Source organism: Carcharhinus amblyrhynchos, chromosome 1 (genome assembly GCF_965287045.1).
Source record: "Carcharhinus amblyrhynchos chromosome 1, sCarAmb.v2.hapA, whole genome shotgun sequence".
Lineage (NCBI taxonomy): Eukaryota > Metazoa > Chordata > Chondrichthyes > Carcharhiniformes > Carcharhinidae > Carcharhinus > Carcharhinus amblyrhynchos.
The window spans coordinates 114,597,630-114,621,147 of NC_137324.1; the positions used below are offsets into that span (position 1 = coordinate 114,597,630).

At 42.3% G+C, this 23,518-nt stretch overlaps 1 protein-coding gene across 1 annotated transcript; it reads left to right on the plus strand.

The window, feature by feature from the left end:
- The first annotated feature begins 18,254 nt into the window (after window positions 1–18,254).
- On the plus strand, window positions 18,255–22,155 carry LOC145350130 (interleukin-8-like). Its single transcript, XM_080199085.1, has 4 exons — window positions 18,255–18,365; window positions 19,119–19,248; window positions 19,459–19,538; window positions 20,353–22,155. Exons 1-4 carry the CDS (start codon window positions 18,305–18,307, stop codon window positions 20,370–20,372), a joined length of 291 nt encoding a protein of 96 aa, XP_080055211.1. The 5' UTR covers window positions 18,255–18,304; the 3' UTR covers window positions 20,373–22,155.
- The last annotated feature ends 1,363 nt before the right edge of the window (window positions 22,156–23,518 follow it).

Genomic DNA, 23,518 nt, shown 5'->3' on the forward strand with positions numbered 1-23,518 from the left:
GGTTCCCATTGACTTAAAAATTGTAGGCAGTCAGCTCATTAGTTGTGTGTTTGGCTTGCTTTGCACTAGCTATCCATTCTCAATTCCACTTTAATCATAAAATTACCATTATAGGACGGCAATAAAACAACCATCACACATTAAACTATCAGTGAACTGTGTCTTGAAGCAAAGCTAAGTATTGTGCATAAGCACATAGAAGCTTAAACCATCATACTGTTCTTTAATTGGATCCATTTACTCTCCATAAGTTCATGAGCTGTTTACCGCCTACAGGAATTGGATTTAAAGCAGAATCATTGCACAGTGGTAGGAGTTTATGTGCACCACCCATTCCCAGTGACAGACCTGAATGTGCTCTATTCATTCCCTATTGATAGACCCAGAATGTGCACCATTTCCATGTTCTTGTTTCTTCCCCATTTGCAACATGATTATGATTAATGTTTAAAGTGCCAGTGGAGTGCATGGGAGACACATGTGACTCAGGCAGCACAGTGGCACAATGGTTACACTGCTGCCTCACAGCACCAGGGATCCGGGTATAATTCTGGGCTTGGGTGACTGAGTGGAGTTTGCAGATTCTCACCGTGTCTGCGTGGGCTTCATCTGGTGCTCTGGTTTCCGCCAAAGATGTGCAGGTTAGGTGGATTGGCCATGTTAAATTGGCCCTTACTGTCGGTGGATTAGCAGTGTAAATGTGTGGGGTTATGGGAATAAGGCCTGGGTGGGATTGTTGTTAGCGCAGGCTTGTGGGGCCGAATGGCCTTCTTCTGCACTGTAGGGATTCCATTCTACGACTCCACAGTGGGGAATCTTTTCACTGGTGAAATCTGGCAGCAGCTGACAATGCTGCAGCTAAAGTGGAATATAAAAGAAACCTGTGGACAAACAGGGAGGCTCTGCATCACAGCCGGGACTTTCCTGCCCAATTCCATTGTCATTAACATAAGTCTTCTTGTGAACACAAAGGCTGCTTAAATTTCACTTGGAAATATTTCACATTATATTGGCTTCCCTTTATTCACATTAATTGTTGAGTTGAAATACATTGGTATGCATCATGGCTGGTATGCAGTTAGATGCATTGGCCATGCTAAATTCTCCCTTCCTGTACCTAAACAGGAGCCAGAGTGTGGCGACAAGGGGATTTTCACAGTAACTTCACTGCAGTGTTAACGTAAGTCTACTTGTGACTAATAAATAAACAGTGATGATTCCAGGGAAGTTACGGATATTTCTTCATTGCGGAAGAAATAATGATGTGTTTGTCTTGTTCACTGTTTATTGAATGTTCAGGTCAATGTCCAGTTTTGTGTTTACCACTCTGTGAGACACGGATAAACTTGCATCTGTCTGCATACCTGAGACAAGGAAGCAATTCAAGCAGCTTTTGCAGTGCATACCTGCACACAGAGGTTGCTCCCTTCAGTCATGTTCCTAACACAGGCCTAAATAAATGAACTCCAGTTTGGTGCAGATAGCTTAGATGAGAAATTGACAGGGTAGTGCAATTCCATAAAGTGTCCATTTTTCAGGCATCCTTGAAGTACAGATCATTGTACCATTAAACTGGTCCCAATTACACCTGTGAAACATCTATAGAAAGGAACAGTTTCTACTCCAGTCTCATAGGAAACTTCCAAGTAAAGTTAGGAACCCTGTAATAAAGGGCAAAAGAAAGTGAAATTCTGAGCCTTTAACTAACAGCACAATGAAACACAATAGTTCATCCTGAGGACCTAACAGCAGTTTTGGTCAGTCGCTGCTCTATGCTGCCTCTGTTTTACAGTGGCATAAATTAAACACCTGCGAGAAAGATTGGATAAGGCCCAAAACTAAGACTAGAGACCTCAATGTGTAATTAACATGGTCCTTGAAGAACAGGCTACATGACGCTGGCACATCTGAATGGCACGCATGTGAAGCCCAGCACTAAATGTGCTGCTGAGTACCTGCACACCTCAGCCGGGACTTTGTTCATGCTGTCGAATGTGTATTCAAGCATATATTCCCATGACCAGTGCACCAGAAGTGATGGGGTGATTGGACGGGAGTTCGCAGCAGTGTGGTTTCAGACCTGCTGTGTAAGAGTTGCTGAAGATCTTTATAGTAAACCATTTAAGTTGTTGTTCTTGCCAACGTCCCGACAGAACAACCCTACAATATTACATGGTGTCAGGAGCGAGCTGAGGTGGCACAAGGACTTTGGCATTTTGACTGCTTATTTTTGAAGGGAACATCACTGACAACTGGAAGAATTTGGAGAAGGAATGGCGTGTATACTGCTATGCTGGCTTGTCTGACAAGTTGAAGCAAGTCCAAGCCTACACGCCTCTGAACCTGGCAGGCCTGGAGAATGTGAAGAAATTGGAATCCTTCACATTCGAGGAGAGGAAAGACAAAGAGGACACCTGTAAAAAAAAAAGTCATCCTGGACAGACTCGCTTTCAATGCCATTATTCAGAAACCTGTGAATCAATATGATTGTTTTCCTCAATGCTGGAAATTCTGGCAAAGAATGCATCTTCGATTCTTGTTGATGAACTTGAAAAAGCCATATAGTGTACGGAATACACAACGATAGCGTGCGCAAGCCCTTACTCCTCAAAACAAATGCCATTAATATTTGTATTATTGAATGAACAGTCTGACAGGAGCACTAAAGAATTAAGAAGAGAAGTTGAAGTCTTCTCATTACAGAAACACCCTGCTCAAACTGCAATGGCCAACTCCTGCAAAAAAGATGCATGTGCTTTGCATTCAACAAACATTGCAATAAGTGTGCCAAATGGAACCAAGTGTTACAGACCAAAGCCACATCAATTTGTTGCCACCACATGACACATTGCAGCCAGTTACCCTTCCAAGGCTCAGCATATAAACAAAGTAAATGAGCTGGAGGTAAATCAAAATAGCCAAAACCTTCTCCCCTGAAAACATTTTATTCAGAAAATGTCGACCTCATCACTGAAAAGGGTAAAATATTTACAACACTAAATATTGCCCACAACAATGCCAAACTGAAGGCCAAAATGCATTGTTTTGTTGAAGCTGCTTCTGAGGATAGTGGAGTCTGGTGCTGCACTAGATTCCTCTAACAAATTAAACTTTGGCACCTATAGAGGGCAAACCATACACGCAGAAGGCATAGTCACTTGGACTGTATGTTGGTCAAGTTTCAATTCCACATATGCCCTACAAATGGATTACACATGTAGGCTGCTCCACGACTATATCGCGATGGGTTGGTCTGAAACCTCAGAAGAGTTTCTCCATGAGCTCTGCATTTTCACACCATCAGAGAGGCGTTAACAGTGTAAAATGGACTGATAGTGCATGGCCTGAGGTTCATAATCCCTTACTCAATGCAGAAATACAACACCCAGGAGCTCCACCAAGGGTCTCTTGAACCATCAATGCCCTAGCTGGTTCAAGAGACAAAGTGTTGGGCAAAAGAGACAATGTACTGGCCTTCAATGAATGGAGGCACAGAGAGGGAGGCGTCCAGGTGTACACCATATGATGTGCTCAGGCCTCACTAAACCAAAGAACTACTGCCTCTTTATGAGATTGAAGACCTTCCATGGTAACTCACTGTAGCAGATGTATTTGACTGGAACGAAAACAGCATCTGGTCCTTGTCGATTCATTCCCAGGATGGTATGAAGGTAATTACTTGCCTGATATGAAGAGCATTACAGCAATCCGAAGCTGAAAAGACATTTTGCTGTGCATGGCATCCCAAAATGGCTAATGATGGACAATGCCAGGCAGTTTGTGTGCAGGGAGATTAAGGGCTTTACACACGCCTATGACTTTGAACATATTACAAGCAGCTCCTTTATCCACAATCCAATGGTTTGTACATAAGATCACAAGATATGGAAGCAGAATTAGGCCATTCAGTCATGGCTGATACATTTCTTAACCCCATTCTCCCACCTTTTCCTTCTAATCTTTAATCCCCTTACCAATCAAAAACCTATCTATCTCTGTCTTAAATGCACTCAGTGACCAGGCCTCCACAGCCTTCAGTACCAATGAATTCCATAGATTTACCACTCTCTGGCTGAAGAAAATCTTCCTCATCTCGGTTCTAAAGGATTGTCCCTTTACTATGAGGCTGTGCCCTTGCATCCTTGCCTCTCCTAATAATGGAAACATCTTCCCCACGTCCACTGTATCCAGGTCTTTCCATATTCTGTAAGTTTCAATGAAATCCTCCTCCTTATCCTTCTAAACTCCATTAAGTACAGACACAGAGGTTTCAAATGTTCTTCATACGTCAAGCCTTTCATTCCCGGGACCATTTTCGTGAACCTCCTCTGAACCCTCTACAAGACCAGCACATCCTTAGATATGGGGCCCAAATTTGCTCACGATATTCCAAATGTGGTCTGACTAGAACCTTATAAAGCCTCAGCAGAACGTCCCTGCTTTTGTATTCTAGTCCTCATGAAATGAATGCTAATATTGCATTTGCTTTCCTAACTACAACTCAACCTGCAAGTTAACCTTAAGAGAAACCAAAGAGAAAATGCTGGAAAATCTCAGCAGGTCTGGCAGCATCTATAAGGAAAGAAAAGAGCTGAAGTTTCAAGTCCATATGACCCTCTTTTCTCTTTTTACAGATGCTGCAAACCTGCTGAAATTTTCCAGAATTTTCTCTTTTGGTTTCAGATTCCAGCATCTGCAGTAATTTGCTTTTAACCTTATGAGAATCCTGAACTAAGCCTCCTAAGTCCTTTTGTGCTTCTGACTTCTGATTTCTCTCCCCATTTAGAAAATAACCTACACCTCTACCCTTCCTAACAAAGCGCATAACCTCCCACTTCTTCACATTGTATTCCACCTGCCACTTCTTTGCCCACTCTCCTAATCTATCCAAGTCCTTCTGCAGCCTCCCCGCCTCCTCAGTATTACCCGTCCCTCCACCTATCTTTGTATCATCTGAAAATTTAGCCACAATGCCCTCAATTCCTTCATCTAGTTCATTGATGTATATTGTGAAAAGCTGTGGTCCCAGCACTGACCCCTGAGGCATTCCACTAGTTATCGGCTGCCATCCTGAGAAGAAGCATTTATCCCCAATCTCTGCTTTCTGCTGGTTTGTGGAGTGTGCAATACGTTCAGCAAAGCACCTCCGGAAAAATGCCTCCATGACAACAGACTTCAACGCTACACTCTTTAATTTCCATAATCTGCTAAGAGAGGGTCTGCTTTTGCCAGCATAGAAAATACTCTCCAGGCACACCAGGACCACGATTCCTGTTGCTAAGGCCTTGTGGCACCTAAAGTGGAAACAAATGTGAAGAAAATGCTTATGAAATGGTGACAAAGAGGGCGAAGGTATTATGGCTTATATTGTAATGTCTGTGGACTCCACATTCTGTAGCTAGGCCAGACCATCATAATGTAAACTGCAAGTAGCTATGACAAATTGGCAGTGTCCACAGACAATACCCCAACCTAATAGCTACATGGTTGCCTCAGATAGTGCCATTATGTCCGGTAGCAGCGTCACCTGCTACAAATACATGAACCATCACCATCGACTGCCACAGAAACTGACACACCGAGTGCACAATCCGAATCCCCCGCACCACTCGAGATGGAGTCATTCTTGCTACCAATGCAACAAATCCTGTAGCCACCATGCTAACCTTAAGCCTATGTGGTGCCATCAGACAGGTGGACAATGACCTGGCTGCCTCCCAAGGCACAGCAAACTTATGTGATTACGCACTTCGTGCAGTTGATTTGACCAAAACTCAAGCTTAAGGACTGTGTACTAACTTAGGTGCATACACACAGTGATTCTGAAAAGAGGGGTAGAAAGAACATGTTTGGGCTTTGCACCAGTCTCTTGGCTCAAATTCATGCTGTGTGCAATCAAGTTATCCAATGCTTTGTTACTGCCGTTTCAGTCTTGTTCTTTGCATGCGAATGTGGATTATCCCAATGGGGAAAATGTACATTGTGTATTGATGTATCTATTGCCATAACCTTTGCACTGGAAGTGATGCAGTGATTGCACAGGAGTCCTCACCAGCATGGCTTCAGACCTGGTGTGTAAAAGCTGCTGAAGATGGTTATAGTAAACTGTTTAAGATTGTAGTCCTTCTCATTGTTCCTACACAATCCCACGATATTATACCTGTGAGGCCAGCCTCTAGTGAAAAAGACAGGGTGCATTTTGGCTTCTATTGGTGCTGAGAGTTTCAGATAGAACCATTTAACCGGCAAGGAGAATGAAAATGATGTAACAGGATAGAGAACATGCTCCACGATTCCCTGGCTCAGTACTGGAAGCCTTGGGTACAGTAGGTGGCATGTTGTGACAACCTGGTGTTGTCAGACTTCTTACAGTAGGTGGCAGCAGCAGAGTTGCCTTTTATTCACAAATGCCAAGAGGACATTCAGACAAGCTTTACGAAGGAGTGGGAACAGATGATCATCACTCTTAGGGCAAGCAGTCCGTAACCATGAGCGCCTGGATGTGGTACAGGAAGAAGGTTAATGATTTCACATGGATGGTCAAAGACAGTGAAAGCATTTTCAAATACCATATCCCTACAAACAAACTACTTGCCTCATACTCTGGTCAATGCACTACTGTTCTTTTTACGGAAACTAAACAGCATCACGTACATCTCATACCATATGTTTGGTTGTGACTCAATTGATATCAAGCTAGCTTTTGAATCAGAATGCTGTGGGTTTAAGTCCCACTCCATGATTAATTGCAAAGATTCAGGCTAATATTCCAGTGCAGTACTGAAGGAGTGCTGCACTACTATTGTTATTATTCATTCTTGGGATATGAGCATTGGGCAAAGCCATCATTTACTTTATATTCTTAATTGTCTTTCAGAAGGTGCTAGTGTGCCACTTTCTTGAACTACAGTACTTCATGGGTGTACGTCCACCCACAGTGCTGTTTGGAAGGGAGTGCCAGGATTTTGACCCAGCGACAGTGAAGGAGCGGCAATACAGTTCCATGTCAGTATGGTGTGTGGCTTGCAGGGGAACTTGCAGGTAATGTTCCCACGCATCTTCTGCCCTTATCTTTCTAGGTAGTAGGGATTGCAGGTATAGAAGGAAAAACTGGTTGTGGAAGGACTGCAGAACTTTGATTTAATCAATTAATTGTTGGATCACATAACTCTGTCCATTACATCTATTCCACTGTTTGTCATGCAAGTAGTCCTGTGTTGTAGCTTTATCATGTTGGCACCTCATTTTTAGCTACATCTACTGCAGCTCCTGATATGCTTTCTTGCACTCCTTATTGACTAAGATTGATCTCCTGGGTTGGTGTGATGGTAGAGTGGGGGATATGCTGGGATATTAGGTTACAGATTGCGGTTGCATACAATGCTGCTGATGACTGCAGCATCTTATGGATGCACAGTTTTGAGCTCCTAGATCTGTTCTGAATCTATCCCATTCCAGTGGCAGCGCCACATAACATGATGGAAGACATCCTCAATGTGAACACAGGACGTTGTCTCCAGAAGGACAGTGTGCTGGTCATTTCAACCACAACTGTTATGAACAGATTTATCTACAACAGGTAGATTGGTAGAGGACGAGATCAAATAATTTTTTTCCCTCTGTTTCCTTTGCCAGCTACCAAAGACCCAGTCTAGCAGCTATGTCATTTAGGACCTTGCCAGCTCGGTCAGTAATATTGTTACCAAGCCTAGACATCTCCTACTCAGAGTACATTCTGTGTCTGTTCCAAGTGTGGTGTTCAACATGGAGAAGCACGGGAGCCATTAGCTGGGTAAGGACACTAGATGGCGATCAGTCAGAGGTTTCTTGCCCAAATAGCAAGAGACTCCAAGGTGTCCAGAATCAAAGTTGAGGACTTGCAGGGCCATGCCCTCCTGATTATCTAATACTATGTCCCTACCTCTGGTGGGTTGGACCTTCTGGTGGGCTAGGACAACCCTAGAAATAATAATGGAGAAGCCTAGGATATTGGCTGTGAACTATTTGGTGCATATGACCGCATCAGGCTGATGCTTGACTGGGAGACCTGTCTCACAGACCAATATTGGCATCAGTTTCCAGATATTAGTAAGAGGATTTTTCATGGTAGCCCATTGTTATTTCTGATGTCTAGGTCAATGATGGGTGGTTTATCCAGTTTTATTCTTATTTGACTTCTCTGTAGTCGATTTGATACAATTGAGTGGCTTGATGGGGCCATTTTATCCATTTTAAGAGTCAACTCTGGGCGTTAGTGAACCAAATGGATCATTATTAATAAGACTAGCATTTTATTCCAGGTTTATTAACTAACTAAATCAAAACACCTCTATCTGCCAAAGTGAAATTTGAATTCATGTCTTCACAGCATTAGTCCTAGCTTTTGGATTACTAGCCCATTAACATTAGCACTGCGTTACCTTCTTTTGGATGAGATGTTAAACTGAGTCCCATTTGGTCTCAGGCAGCCCATAAAAGGTTGCATGGCACTAATTTGAAGAGGAGTAGGAGACTTATTTATTTCTCAATAAACATCATAACAAAACAGATGATCTGGTCATTCTCACATCGCTGTCTGTGGGAGTTTGTTGCACACAAATTGGCTGCCAGATTTCCCACATTACAATGGTGACTACACTTCAAAATCACTTAAACGTGTGCCTTTTTTTATTCATAGCTTCACCTGAGCCCCACATATTTAGCACATTTCACAACATGCACACATTACCAATTATTCAACCATGACGCCCTGTAATAAACCAAGGGCGACTCAATGTGGCTCGAAGTAACAAAGGATTTATTGCCAATAATAAACAGGTAGTTACAATAAAAGAGTCAGACAGAATAAACAATGCAACTAAACAACACTCCTCTCTGACTCCAACTATGCATCCTCCCCAATCCGGCATATACACCCTTGCATTTGATTGGCTCAGTTTCCCGTCTCAACAGCACATATGGTCAGATGCGATAACATGGCTCCCTTAAAGGGGCCATGCTTTCACATTCCTTCCCCTCTCTCAACTCCTGAATTCACCTAAAGAGAAAACAAAAGAAAGAACACCAGTAACATATGCAACAATTTGCAAAAGACATCAGGAATACCTCATGACAACTCAGCATAAGTTTAGTTGATCCTGAGACTTGCAAACCCTGGTAGAATGTCCCAATTCTGAGACAGGGTCTTCTGGGAATGAAGACTCAGATCAGACAGGTGAGAAAGACAAATTCATCAATCCAGGATCGAGATTGTCTTCGGTAGCTGCTGTATTCTCAATTACAGAAACCATTGGTTACTCTGATTCCACATTTACAGCCGGGATCCCTGGAACCAATCCTGGTGAATTCAAGTTCAAAGTCTGTTCACCCCTTGTTTCATGCACTGCTTTCCTCCACAGACGGTCTATATGTTTCTTGACACGGCAACCTTATATCTCTGTAATGTAGGAAACTGGTCCTGTTCCTTCCACAATCTTACCAGCAACTTATGCCAGTCCTGTTGCGAGCTTTCTGACCATAACTAAATGTTCATCTCTGTCATTTCTCCTTGAGTTGTGATTTTCTTTCTGAGAGTCTTACCCAACCTCCACTCTCCCCATCAAATCTGAGAATATCATATCCAAATATGTCCTTAAATGATGTCCCATTGGTAGCTCAGTTGGCATGACCCTATGGTCACATTTTGGCATGGTGTAAAATGATAAAAACTAGCTCTATGTAGAGGTAGAGGTCTATTGACTTGTTTCTTCATTGATAATTTGAACATTCGTTCAACTGACCAGGTGCTGACCTAAAATGGTGAACACCATTTGATTGGACAAATTTTTAAACTCCTCTGCTTTGAATGTCTTCATCCCAAGTCTCTTCTGGTTTACATGCTGCAGGAAGTTTAAGTTTGCACCTCTTGCTTTCCTCCCCACCCCTCACCACAACCCTACATTTGTATCTTTTTTCCTTTCAGATACCCAAGACCTGTATGGAGGTTGCACATTCTCCCCGTGCCAAGCTAAATTCCCCCTCAGTGACCCAATAGAGGGAATTTTCGCCTCGGGAATTGTAGCAGGCAGGGTCGGACCATGCAGAGGTCCAGTAACCTCGGGCGGAATTTTCCGGTTTTGGGCAAGTGCAGCTGGAAAATCCCACCCAAAATATCTAGGTTAGGTGGGTTAGTCATGGCCAGACAGTGACAGAAGAGTGAAAGACAAGAGGAATAAGAGACAGATTATAATGAAACTTTGTCACTTGCTCTAAGACTTGCTGTCACCAGCTCAGGTATTGAGATCACATGTCTCGTCATCCATTACAACCAAAGCCAATATAAAGGAATTATATACAATTTTAAAAGTTTGGGAAAACTTTAAGATGTACCTCAATTCATCATCCAATTAGCTGAAATCAATGCCAAGTTGTTATTAGTTCTGCAGCCAATGGAAATATATTCTCTTTATTAATGTTATCTTTCCTTTCATGATTTCTAACATCTCTATCATATCTCCTCTTATCCTTCTCCACTCTAAGGTGCACAACTCCGGCTTCTCCAATCTGTATGTGTAACCAAAGTCCCTTATCTTTAGAACCATTCTATTAAATCTTTCCTGTACCCTCTCCAAAGTTTTCACATCCTTCCTAAATCGCAGTGCCTAGAATTAGATAGAACAGCCAATTATACAGCTCCCACCCTGCAGATTTTCCCATAGCGGAGGCAGTTTACCATTTGCTGTTGGTGTAATCTTCCCATCCCACCAAAGTCAGTGGTGTTAAACATTAGAGTTATTGTGTGGTGCATGATCCCTTTAATGATTTGGTCACGTGGTCCATCTATGACATCATCGGCTACTCTGTGGGCTTTATTCAATTTAGTTTCTTAGTAAACCTGTTCATTTCTTACACTCAAAACCGAGATGCTTTCACTTTCTATTCTTGTATCCTGCTACAAGTATAACAAATGGCAATTTGCATGGCTCACCGATCCCACTGCCATGGAACCAGCGGCAGGGGTTGGGAGGGACAACATCGGTGGGACCAGAGGGTCCTGCTAGCTGGAACGGCTGCAAGACCCTGCCCTATGTTCCAAGTGAAGCAGTGTTTTATAAAGGTTGAGCACAACTTCCTGGATTTGTGCCTCCATGTGTAAGTCCTAGAATCTCCTAGGCTTTAAATTTGATCTTCCTCTGTTCCTGGAAAACCAGTAAAAGCTGATCAGCAACTTTTAAACAAAGACTGACAGAGTAAAAACAAGTAGACAGATTAGGGTGCTCGTCGAGTCCAAAGCCACAGGACTAGTGTGCAATCTTGCCCTTTAGCAAGCTGGCATTTGCACTATTACATCCACAGCTCTGGCTGCAGCCCACTTGTGTCTTTCCCTCACCATGTGCAGATTTGGACATTATCTTAAACCCTAAATGATGCTCTGTGTCAGAATGTGAGCATGTGACTGTGGCTGATAAATTGGATGACTGTGTTCTTTTATCTTCACTCTCTGACCCTTCGTCCACTACCTGGCCAGGTTCCACTTCTGGAAATAAAGGGACAAGGACTAGGTTGTGGTGAGGAGAGGGGAGAAAATCTGTAGCTTGTCAATCAGAATAGATTGTGGGAGGAGTGAGCAGGAGGATTAGGTATGTGGATACTCTCAGCTTCAATAGCTGCAATTCTGGTAGTCATGTCCTCAACAACAACCCTTTCTATAATAGCTCGTACTGTCTCTTACATGGGAAATAAAACATGTAAGTGTACCTCTTGTCCTCCTGTTAGTTCCTGCTGCATTTAGTTGTGCACAGCTTTCTCCTGCAGAAAAAGAGAAATGTGTCCGTGAGGAGTATGTAATCTGTTTGGGTAATATGGCTATTATAGTTGAATAATGGGCAATGTTAGCCAACAAGGAGAAATGAGTCAGTGGCTGATGGAGATTCTGGTGGTTACTGAGGGGGTGTGGCTCACTGAATAGTAACATAGAATCCCTACAGGGCAGAAGGAGGCTGTTTGGCCACTAAGTCTGCACTGACCCTCTGACTGAGTAACTTATCCAGGCCCTCTCCCTCGTCCTATCTCTGTAACCCGACACATTTATCATGGCTAATCCATCTAGCCCAGACATATTGGGTCACAACGGGACAATTTTAGCATGACCAATCCACCTAATTGCACATTGTTGGACTGTGGAGGAAACCGGAGCACCCGGAGGAAACCCAAGCAGACATGGGGAAAGTGTGCAATCTCCATACAGATAGTGAATGACGGTTGGAATTGAACCCGGGTGCCTGGCACTGTGAGGCAGCGGTGCTAACCACTCTGCCACCGTGTCGCCATGGCTGAGATTAGTGTTGCAACAGGTGGAATATGGCATTTAAAGGGGCATTCATTGACCTTGACCATATGCGCAAGGTCATTTAACTTCTTGCACCACATCCATGTTCCTGGAACAATGCTCCTGGGAATGACCTTCTATGGTAACTCATCCCACTGCCTTCTCAGTATGTGTCTGGCGAGCCTCTCGATCTCTTGTGGATATAGAACAGCTCTCCTTTGATCCACCTCTTCCAAAACCTTGGTGCCCTCTCTGTCTTGGCCAGCCTGTGATTGGGAATATTGCACTGTGATTTCAACCCCTGCAACAGTCACAATGTACTTTCCCTTTCAGAGGTGCAGGCTAGCTGAAAATAGTGTTGGCAGTAACAATATTGTGCTCTCTGCTAATGCATGCAGTCTGTGAAGAACACAGAATTAGCAGATGCACTGGTACTGCTGCTGTGCTTGAAGAGAGCCATTACCCTCAGTGCTATTGCACCACATCAATGATTGACATGCTGACATGGATGCAAGAAGCTGCAGACTAAATCCTACATTCCTACACATGCACAAGCACTATGCTGCATTGTAGCTATGGCTATATGTGCTACAGCTGGCTTAGCTTGACATGCTCTGCTGTCTTGATCCAAATTAACACAGACAACCCCAGATACATTTGCCAGGCTCTGCAGGAATAATTGGCAGCAACAGTGCGGAATGACTTCTTTAGTCCAGTCCCAAGGAAGACAAAGCATAATATGATTGGGATGCCTCTAAAAGCTTCTAGTGTGAGGGTGAATCAAGCATTTTAAATCTCATTGTGGTGCTGGTGCTCTTCTGGCAAAGCCATGTTTAGAAAGTGCCTACTGCCCTGCAGCAACACACTGGGTCCAATTTTACCATTGCGTTGCGCCTGAAAATGAGCACAAAAATGTGGTAAGGTCAGGTGTGAGGCCATTAATGCGATCCGCACCCGCTTCCACACGAACGGCCACTTTACCAAGATCCGGGAATGGCCAGGATCCGATTCGTGCCCGATGAATGCATTTAAATTGAGTTAATGAACTTCCTGCCCAACTTTATCAGCATTTCCCCCTTTACCACCACATTCGCTGATCCGGAATCACGCCGAAATGGACATGCTGAATTAAAGCCTGATTTGGGGGCTGCAGCTGCTGAAGAGGCAAGTTCAGAGCTTCCTACGGCTTTCTGACTCATATCGGTGGTGGAGGGAGGGGGGGAAGGCGGGTCAGATCATTCTCTGGTGGGGGGGGAGGGAGGGCCAATCATTGTGTGGTTGTGGGAGAAGGGTGGGGGGGCAGAGGGAGGCAGGTCAGATGTACCTCTGCGGGGGTGGGGGGGAGTGGTAGTGAGGCCAGATTATTCTCTGTTGAGGGGGAGGGGATAGTGAGACAATATCATTCTCTGATGAGGAGGGGGAGTGAGGCCAGATCACTCTCTGTTGAGGGGGAGGGGATAGTGAGACTATATCATTCTCTGGTGAGGAGGGGGAGTGAGGCCAGATCATTCTCTGCGGGGGTTGGGGAGGGGGGGGAGTGGGGCCATACATTCTCTGGGACGGGGGGAGGGAGGAGGAGGGGAGTGAGGCCAGATTGTTCTCTTGGGGGGGACGGGGGCATTGAGGCCAAAACATTCTCTTGTGGGGAAGGGAGGGAAGCTGGTACGGTGTATCTCGGGGGGCGGGGGGGTGGGGTGCGGGAGGCAGGGGAGTCCGCTGCCACTGTGGGTGATCGGTGGGGGGAAAGGGGACAGGGGTTGGTGATGATTTTGGGTAGTGAGTGGGTGGGTTGATAAAGAGGACAGTGATGTCTGTGAGGTACATCGTTCCCGCTTTTCACTCCCGGGCTACTTTCTGCGGCGTGGGAGCGATCTGACACAGGCACGATTTTTGAAATATTTTTCTCACTGTGCATGTGCGGTTCAGAGCTCCGATTGTTTTGGGTGCGCTAAGCCCCGCCTACAGTGTGACTCAGATCCGTCATTTTTTTTCAGGCCGAGTGCTTATGGGGGTGCTTGGGAACAGATCTCCAAGTCGGATCTGAATTGCGCCCAGATTCAGCACTTAGAATGAAAATGGTAAAATCAGGTCCAATGTCTTCTGAGGTAAGTTGTTTGACCTACCTCTCCTGATGTGGGCTATGTGGATGACACTGGGAGGCCGCATAACATTTCATTTCTCAAGGTATTCTCATCCACTTGCCATACATCCTGTGACTAAAGATTATTGTCTCCATGTCTGACTGCCCAAGATCTTGTGATCTTTTCTGTTTGCATCTAAGATGCCCAACACCAACTCCCTTCACCCCGTCCCACAAATCCATTGCTGGCCTTAACATCTCACATCTTAACATCTTAAAGTACCCCTGGTGACTCACGTTTGCACGGACAGATGAAGCTCCCTAGGAACTCACTGAACCATAGTTTTCAGTGTGTCCCTGAAGCTAATTCAACCATCGGGCATGGCACAGTCCCACATAGTTCTCATCATATCTAAGCATGCTGCTAACAATGGATCTCAAAAGAAAATTGCCAGAAATAATCAGACCAGCGCAATGCCAAATATTCACCCAAGGAGCTGCTTGGAGGAGAAAATAAACTGGAATTCCTGAAAGTCACATGGGTTCATTAACTGAGGCTGCTTTTTGAATGAAATCTGGCTCTGGAACTTCCTTATCCACTATATTACCCAGGGGGTGGAGTCACTGCAGCTGAGTCTCAGCAGTTTACAAATCGTAAACTGAAACTTGAATCAGCTCCAATCACTCCTGAAGCTCTTATTGCATCACTGACATTCACTAATTGTTAAAGATGAAGATCTTTCAACTTGTGTATTGCAAGTAAACTGTTGCCTCTTACTAAATTGCTTTAAAACCACTTATGAGCAGAACTTTTGAAGTAAATTCTACAATTTCTGAAGATCAACATCAGTAGATTAGTTATGCTGTCTAGTAGAATGGGGATTGCTAATGTCCTGGGGTGGCAGGACTGGAATAGTGCCCCTAGAAATGAGACTGAGAGGGAGATTCTCAGCCTAGAGAGAATGGAAGCAAGAGGTTTGCTTAGTTAAGAGTGGGTACATATGATTAGGCCAACTGAGATGCCCAGAAGAATGAATTTTTGCAACATCAAGACATTAACATCTTTCAGAAATCACCCAAACTATTTAATATATAGAGATATATGTGTAGAAAGGAAGATCTCCTCATATCCATGTTTCCAGATAGTTGGGATATGCATAGCTCCTTTTGTAGTTGTCTGATGCTCTTTCCTTGCAAACATTGCTTTCATAGAAGAGAATAGAATAGAATCTCTACAGTGCAGAAGGAGGCCATTTAGTTCATTGAGTCTGCACCAACCACAGTCCCACCCAGGCTGTATCCCCACAACCCCATGCAATTACCCTTGCTCGTCCCCCTGACACTAAAAGGCAATTTAACATAGCCAATCCACCTAACCCGCACATCTTTGGAATGTGGGAGGAAACCGCAGCATCCGGAGGAAACCCACGTAGACATATGGAGAACGTGCAAACTCCACACAGACAGTGACCAGAGGATGGAATTGAACCCAGGTCCCTGGCACTGTGAGGCAGCAGTGCTTGCCATTGTGTCACGCCTCACTGCAACAAAAACTCACTTCATTTTAATGGTCAGTAGTTTCCAGAGCTAATGAATCTCCAGATTGCCAAAGTCCAAGGAATCCATGCTGCTGATTAAATTCAACAGAATCTAATCACAAAATTCAGCAAAGCCAATCCCCCTGAATGAGTTTGAGCACCTTCACCTGGTGGTAACTTGGTGGTGTTGTGGGAAATTACCACTTTGGAGTCAGACTGGAGATGCAACAATACAGTTTTATTTAACAATGCTTCATGGAAAAAAGGCACTGGCACTCCGCAGTACTGGGCAGCTACCTTCTCTCAACGATATAATAGGAGCGATCCACCTTTATACCTTTTACACAATAGATGGACAGGACATCATTAACACATCGCTGTAATCAAATAGGTGAACGATGGTTTAACACATCGTTAAAGACAGATACAGACATGAGCATTTCAATATTGCATTGTTCCATGAATGGATACACTTCCTCTTTATCAATAACTTAGTTTTGGTCTATTCATACAGTAATTGATTTTCCTGCATTTATGTATTCCTGTTCCCACTTGTGGCTAATCTCCCTATCAGACCCCTTTGTCCCAGGACTGTCTTTATCTTTTAAGGTGCCTGGCTTCCTGCAGTATTTGTTCCCTGTATGTTTAATTCAAATAACTGTCTGCCCTGTTGTTTAAATTTCAAGTAGCTGCAATAAATTTCAGTGCCTGCTTAATGTCTTTTAACCCTTCATGTGTTGGGCAGCTATTTTTATGCCAGGTATCCATCTTTATGTTTTTTTCCACCACAGTGGTAACAGCCTTAATATGTGGGCAGTTACCCTACTCCAACTACCCCTTCCTGTTGTTGTTAATTGGAATATTAAAACTTTCATCTCATTTTAAACAGTGTTGCAAACTCTGACAGAAAATGCATTCCAGGTGTAAAATCCATTTAACATCCAGAAATATATCTGCAGCATGGCCTATACAATTGGGGCATGAGTTTTGTAACTGAATAAAGATATACCTTAGCTGTGCATTAACATGGCTCATTTTCTATAATTCACAAGTTTTAGCTCAGGAATTTGTTTCTGTTTTCTTATAATCTTGAGGATCAGAGGCAAACCTAGAATGTGACACCATCCCCTGAGTCAGCTACAAAATGTAGAACTAACTTTTCCTATCGCCAGTCTCTAATGGTTCATTATTGGGGATGAATAATTAATAAAACAGAATCCCTATGCTGCATCCCTAATAGAATAGAATCCCTATGGTATGACTAACGTATAATCAGACCATATGAAAGGTGATTTCTTGCAAAATCTCCACTGCATTTTATGCAGTGTGTCGGTTAGACAATCTGAATAACACATAATCAAAAAAAATCTGACAATGGAATAAAATATCTCTGCTGGTGCGAGATCATTGCAGGTATTTCTATTCCAGAACTAAACTACTGTATCTCAAAATGAAAATCTATTACAGGTGGCAGCTCATAACAATGAAAGATGAATTTACACTATTGCACATCTTTCCAAACTTGTATCATTAAGATCCAAAGAATCACATTATAAAGTACAGACTGTGAAAGGGAGAGATATTTCTTGTAACTCACAGGGCTTATTTCTACTGACTTTCTGTGTTTTCACTTACTTACATCAGAAATTCTTCAAGGTGTCAGGTGTAAAAGCTGGAAATGAATTATTTCTCAGATCATCTGATGTCACTTTGGGGGACATCAATAAAAAAATCAAATCATCCAGGTTGGACTTTGTCAGTATTTCATTGTTTATATTAAAGTTTTGCAAAAACAAAAGAAAGATATTATTAATAACACTGCATTAAAATGACTTGATTTGTTGATCATTGATGTAAAAAGTGGGTTAAATTCAACTTTACTGGAGGTGACAATAGATAAAGGTAAATCTATCAGCTATTTTATATAGTGGCTAAATCACCTTCCCAATGAAGCTCATTGAAAGAGAAATGGGTCAGGATATATCACAGGTGAATGATCTCTTACCCTCTTAATACCTTTGCTAAAGATGAATTTTAAGCCACTTTTCTGAAACCAGTGATATAACCTTCAAAATCTCGACATTAATAATTCACTGCCTTAAACAACAGATCACCTGCCTGTTGTAAATTTTGCACAAGCTGTAAGATAATGAAAACTGCAAAAGGGAAGGAAAGATGACTCAAGGGCAGGGAAATTCCCTTCCACAAAATTTTGACAGCTTTCACTGCTCATGATGACGCAAAACGAAAGTTATGGCTCTAAATAAATAGGAGCTGAATGGATCCAACTACAACAGAAGTTCATTCAACAGTGAGAGAGTCACTGAGCTTCACAGAAGACCCTGCAGTAGAAATCTATTCAGCAGCACAAAGTCAAAGATGAACAGAGCAACCAGTGTAGTTGTTCTCATCTTGCTCTTGTGTGCCATTACTACACAGGGTAAGTCGATATTTCTATCTTGCGTTTTAGTTTTAATTTCACTGAGTGGAGAGGAGCCTTTCTGTTGACTTATTGACCAGAAATACATGTCTCAGTGTGCAGTTGGGTTATTCATTGTGAATTAAACAGTTACTGATGCTCTATGCTGTTGAGAATATAAAGCTTATTTTAATCCTGAATTTCTTTTTTGTTTTTTTTTTCCTTTTCATTCACAGGTTTTAAGTCGGTCCGCCTTGTGTCCAACGAGGGGCATACACGCGATGGGTTGTACTGGGGCTGCTCTTGGTTGTTCAAGATTGGCCTAGTGCTTCATGTCGTTAGTGTGTGCCTAAACTGGACCAGATACTGGGCAAGACGACAGCTCAGTGACTATCACTGATTGCTGTGCAGACACATGGATTTGGGCCGGTGTCTTTGGGAGTTTGCGCATTCTCCCCGTGCTTGCGTGGGTTTTCTCTGGGTGCTCCGGTTTCCTCCCACACCCCAAAGATGTGCTGTTAGGCTGATTGGCAGTAATAAATTGTCCCTAAATCAGTTTCCCTCAATCTGGATGGCCATAAAACATTAGACAAGGGTCGTGGGTGGAGAGGGGGACTGGTGGTGTTGAGATGGCAGCGCGGGCTCGTTGGGCCGAAGGGCCTGTTTCCTGGGCTGTTTTTGTTCTTTGTTCTTTGTTCAATGCTGAAGCCAAATGCCAAGTTCCTGTCAGCATCAAGTGATATCAAATTTGAAGTAAAATTTCTCTTTTCACAGGCATTCCAATCCCAGGAACTCAAGGGCGGTGCCAATGCCTTGAAACCAGTTCCAATCCCATCAACCCAAGGTTCATCAAGAATTTGAAATACATTCCCAAAGGACCGCACTGTGAGACAGCAGAAATAATGTAAGTAAAGCATCCTTTAGCTTATCCCCTTTTTGTTAAGTCAAATTAAATGCTGTGCTGTTTATTCAAAACATGCTGGATCAATCACACAATTTGTTTCTGAAACAGATTTAAAGGATTTTGTTTATAGTTTTACTGAATTCTCCCCTTTCAGTGGGAGACATCCAATTTCTGGGAGTTAGATTTTAAACAATTCTCTTCTCTTCACAGCATCACCATGAAATATGGAAACAGAGTCTGTGTAAGCCCTGATGCTCATTGGGTGAAGATTGTCATTAAAGCCATGAAAGGTTGGTGCCTGATGGTCATCAAAATTCACTTATATGAAAATAAATAGACACATTGGATTTTTTTTTAACCTTGTTTGTCCTTTCCTTCTTGGTTGAGAGCATTGAATCCCCTCTGTTGCACATTTCTTGAAGTACTTGGTCCATTCCGGTTCTTTGTCCAAGTGTCACTGGGTTGCAATCAGGCGCAGGAATGTTGGGAGGTGTCATGCTCCATCACCCACAATATGACCCACTGTCATATCTTTAGTAGCCATGATATGGTGATGATTGTGTTGGACTGGGATAAATACAGTAAGAAGTCTCACAACATCAGGTTAAAGTCCAACACTTGCTCTTTAACTTGGGGTTGTGGGACATCTTACTGTGTATACCTTTCATAACCAGCAGAGATCAGACAATTCATCACAAACCTATGATTAACATAGGGACTTCAGGAATAAATATTAAGTATGTATCTTCACCAGTTTCACCTTGGTTTCCTGCTATCTCTCCTTCTTCATAGTCTGCTCAATGATTTTCCTCTTTGCATTTTAAACTGTCCGAAACATTTTTAAATCTGCTATCATCTATTCTATTTACCCTTCAACTGTATATTCCTGTATAATGAGCTTTTCACTGTGACTCCATGGATCCTGCATGTTAAAATCATATTTTAAATACAATGAATTGTTAACAAAACAACAACTGTTAGCAGTGCTGTGTTACAGATCAATATTTAATATGCTATAATTATGTTGCTGAAGACATTGCCCTTGATATTAAAATAATTCTTGCTGTTATGGGAAAAGTCTAAATTCATTTTATTTCATTTCAGGAGCCAGAAAACATAACTGAGAAATGAAGCTGCAATGGGGTGGACTTGATTATATATCAGGAAACTTGTTGCACAATGAACTCTGAATGAAGGAATCACTTTCCAGGGTGTTCACTCTCTTGTCAACTTCTGATAGATTATTCGAGTAATTATCCTGTGTTGGTTTCTGAATCTTATTTCACTATTTAACCCCGTTGTACTGTAATTGTTTACACATGTCCTTAGAAAGCAGGCTGATATTGTGAAATTTTGTACCAGTGCTGAGGTTTTTATTTGCAGGATCGATGTAAATGATTATTAAGCATAGAGTCTGGCATTGCCACTGCAAGTTGCCCCGTGACAGAAATCAATTTATTAACAGATCTTCATAAGCTTTGGAAAATATTTTTCAATCATGGTGCAGCTAGAAATGATGTATTCACAGATTTGTGAACTTGTGGAGGAATGTGAATGAAATTGGGAGTGTCAGTTGTTAAATTTTAATGTTTGACACTAGATTGGGAATTGATGTCAAGTTTAGAGTGACTGATTTATTGATGTTTTGTTATTATTTCACAAAGCCAACACTTATTGTGCACTCCTACTTCTGCTTATAAATGTGGTGGTGAGCTGCCTTCATGTAGCACTGTGCACCTTGTGGTTTAGGTACAGGCACCCTGGTGTTCAGGGAGAGATGTTCAAAATGAACTTCAATATTTTTTATGATACACTACCTCCTTGCTGCTATTTCTTTTACCAGGAATGAGTGACAATAATTAAATGTTGAAATTAGCAGAATTATCCATCATTAATTCAAGTGAAATTAGCTGGAATTGGAATGGAATAAAAGATCTAATAAATTAAATACAGACATTCCTCCTATTATTGCAGAAATATTGAAACATGAATTAAAAACAAAGCATGCTGGAAATGCTCAGCACTTCTTACAACATCTGTGGACAGAGAAACAGATTGAATGCTTCAGGTCAATGATCTTTTATCAGAACTGAGAGTACTTCGAAATGTAACAGTTTGGCAAGTGGTGAGAAGAGGAAAGAACACAAGGGAATGTCTGATAGCACTGTGAGCAGGAGAGATTTAATGAAATGGATTATGGTACAAGGCAAAGTATGACAGGAATGTGTCAAGAAAGGAACAAAATGTTTGCTTAGAGGAAGTGCAAAATGGGAAAATGCAGAATGAACACGTGAGCTACTGTGCAAATGAATGATGAAGGGGTTGATGAGTGTGTTATGATCCAAAATTATTGTAGCGTGACTAATAAAAAGATGAGAAGGTGTTATTGGAAGATGGGGAGGAAATTTCAGACAGAGTAGTACAGAGAATTTCTGTAGTGTGACATTGTTACAAATCACATTTGCTGCTGCATGTTACTTTATATGTGAAATATTGATAGTAAAATCTATAGTAAGTGTTAACTAGCTGCAATTCCAGTTTGAATGAAAACTTTCCTGCTAAGATTCAAGAACACTTGGTTATCATTAACATGGGTGTCATTTTACTGCAAAGTTTATTGATCACTGATGTTTTAAACAAACCTTGGCATTTTCCAAATGAAGCACCCAAGCTTAGGATCTATCCAAGTCTGTGAAAGCAATTTCTCTGCAGAAATAACACATTTCAGGTGGAAATGCTGCTTATTTTATATTAACTGGAATATATATATAAGCTAATCTCTCTGTAGTGATGAGTAGAAATCTTTTGCACTGAGAGATTTTTTACTCTTGTTTACTGAGAACCTCAAAAGGCTTTGTGTAAAAATTGTATTGAGTATAAAACTGTGTCACTCAGGAACATGTCATTAAATTGTGCGTGAATGAATTGTTTGCATTTTTTGTTCCTTTATCTTGGAACATTATTGAGTGATTGAAATAAACTATATTTCTTCTGAATAATGTGTTGTTACTGTTCCTCAATCTTCAGCTAAATAAATGTACATTTCTCAAGTGGAGAATTTATTAAATTGACCAATAATTTCAACTTGTTCAGGACGCACACTGAACAGTTCTGAAAGGCGCAGAATATTAGCAGGGTGAAGATTTCAGAATGAATTCTGCAAATTCCCAAAGCAAATTTTTGGAATATCATTAAACTACTACCCCCAAGCTCCTCCTGCCATGCACTGCTGTGAATAGAATGAATGAGTTGTAAAGATGCCCAGTGTAGGGTTGGCAGGGTGTGATTGCATTGTGAGGTTGTTGTGCTGACAGTCCTTCCATTGCAACTCATCTGAAAATAGACATGCAGGGTCTGTGCTACATTCAATATCAACTCAGGCAGATGACAAACCCCTGTGCAGCCAAACCTAAGAGTCAGATCATTGCAGGGGGAAAATCCCTCCTGGATAATGCCGCACCACCCCACCTCAATCCCATTACATCCTTGGCTGTCCCTGGCCTTGGTGTTGCTTTGCCTTCACAAAAAAAGCATCTCGCCCTAACCCCCTGCCCCAGAGAACAGCACAAACTCTTGGTCGATGATTGTACCCATGGAACTTTGGAGGGTTTGAATGAATGTGTTCAAGAGGTGGCTGGATATAGCACTTGGGGTGAACGGGATCAAAGGTTATGGGAGAAAACCCGATTAGGCTGTTGAGATGGATGATCAGCCATGATCGTGATGAATGGTGGAACAGACTCAAAGGGCAGAATAGCCTCCACCAGCTCCTAACTTCTATGTTTCTCTGAATTCCCACTCAGATCCATGGTCCTGATCACCTGACACTGACTCCCACTGCTTTTTGGCAGGAGGCAGTGTTGTACTTTACAACTGATATACAGTGCTTAAAATAACCCGAGCTTCATGCTCAGCTCTCGCAGTTTTCCTCCCATCTGCAAGCTGTCCAGGACAAACGTAGCCCTGTAAGGGCTACTTTCTCTCAAGAATCGTCATAAGGAATAATTTGATAACATCGTCATATGTGTTGGGAGAGAGGAACTTTCAATTCAAAGATCTTTAATATCCAGTGACAGGATATTGATTGCTCCCCACATAAATGTGGCAAAAACTAATGAACTGAAGAAGGTCCAGTTTAAGATCTGCTCTTCTTGGAGCAATATTGCTCAGAAATCCAAATCAATTCCTGGAATTATAATTGTGCTGAAATGTTATAGTTGCTTTTCAGAGCTTTCTAATTAGATTGTGAGGTGTCCCAAATGACATGTGA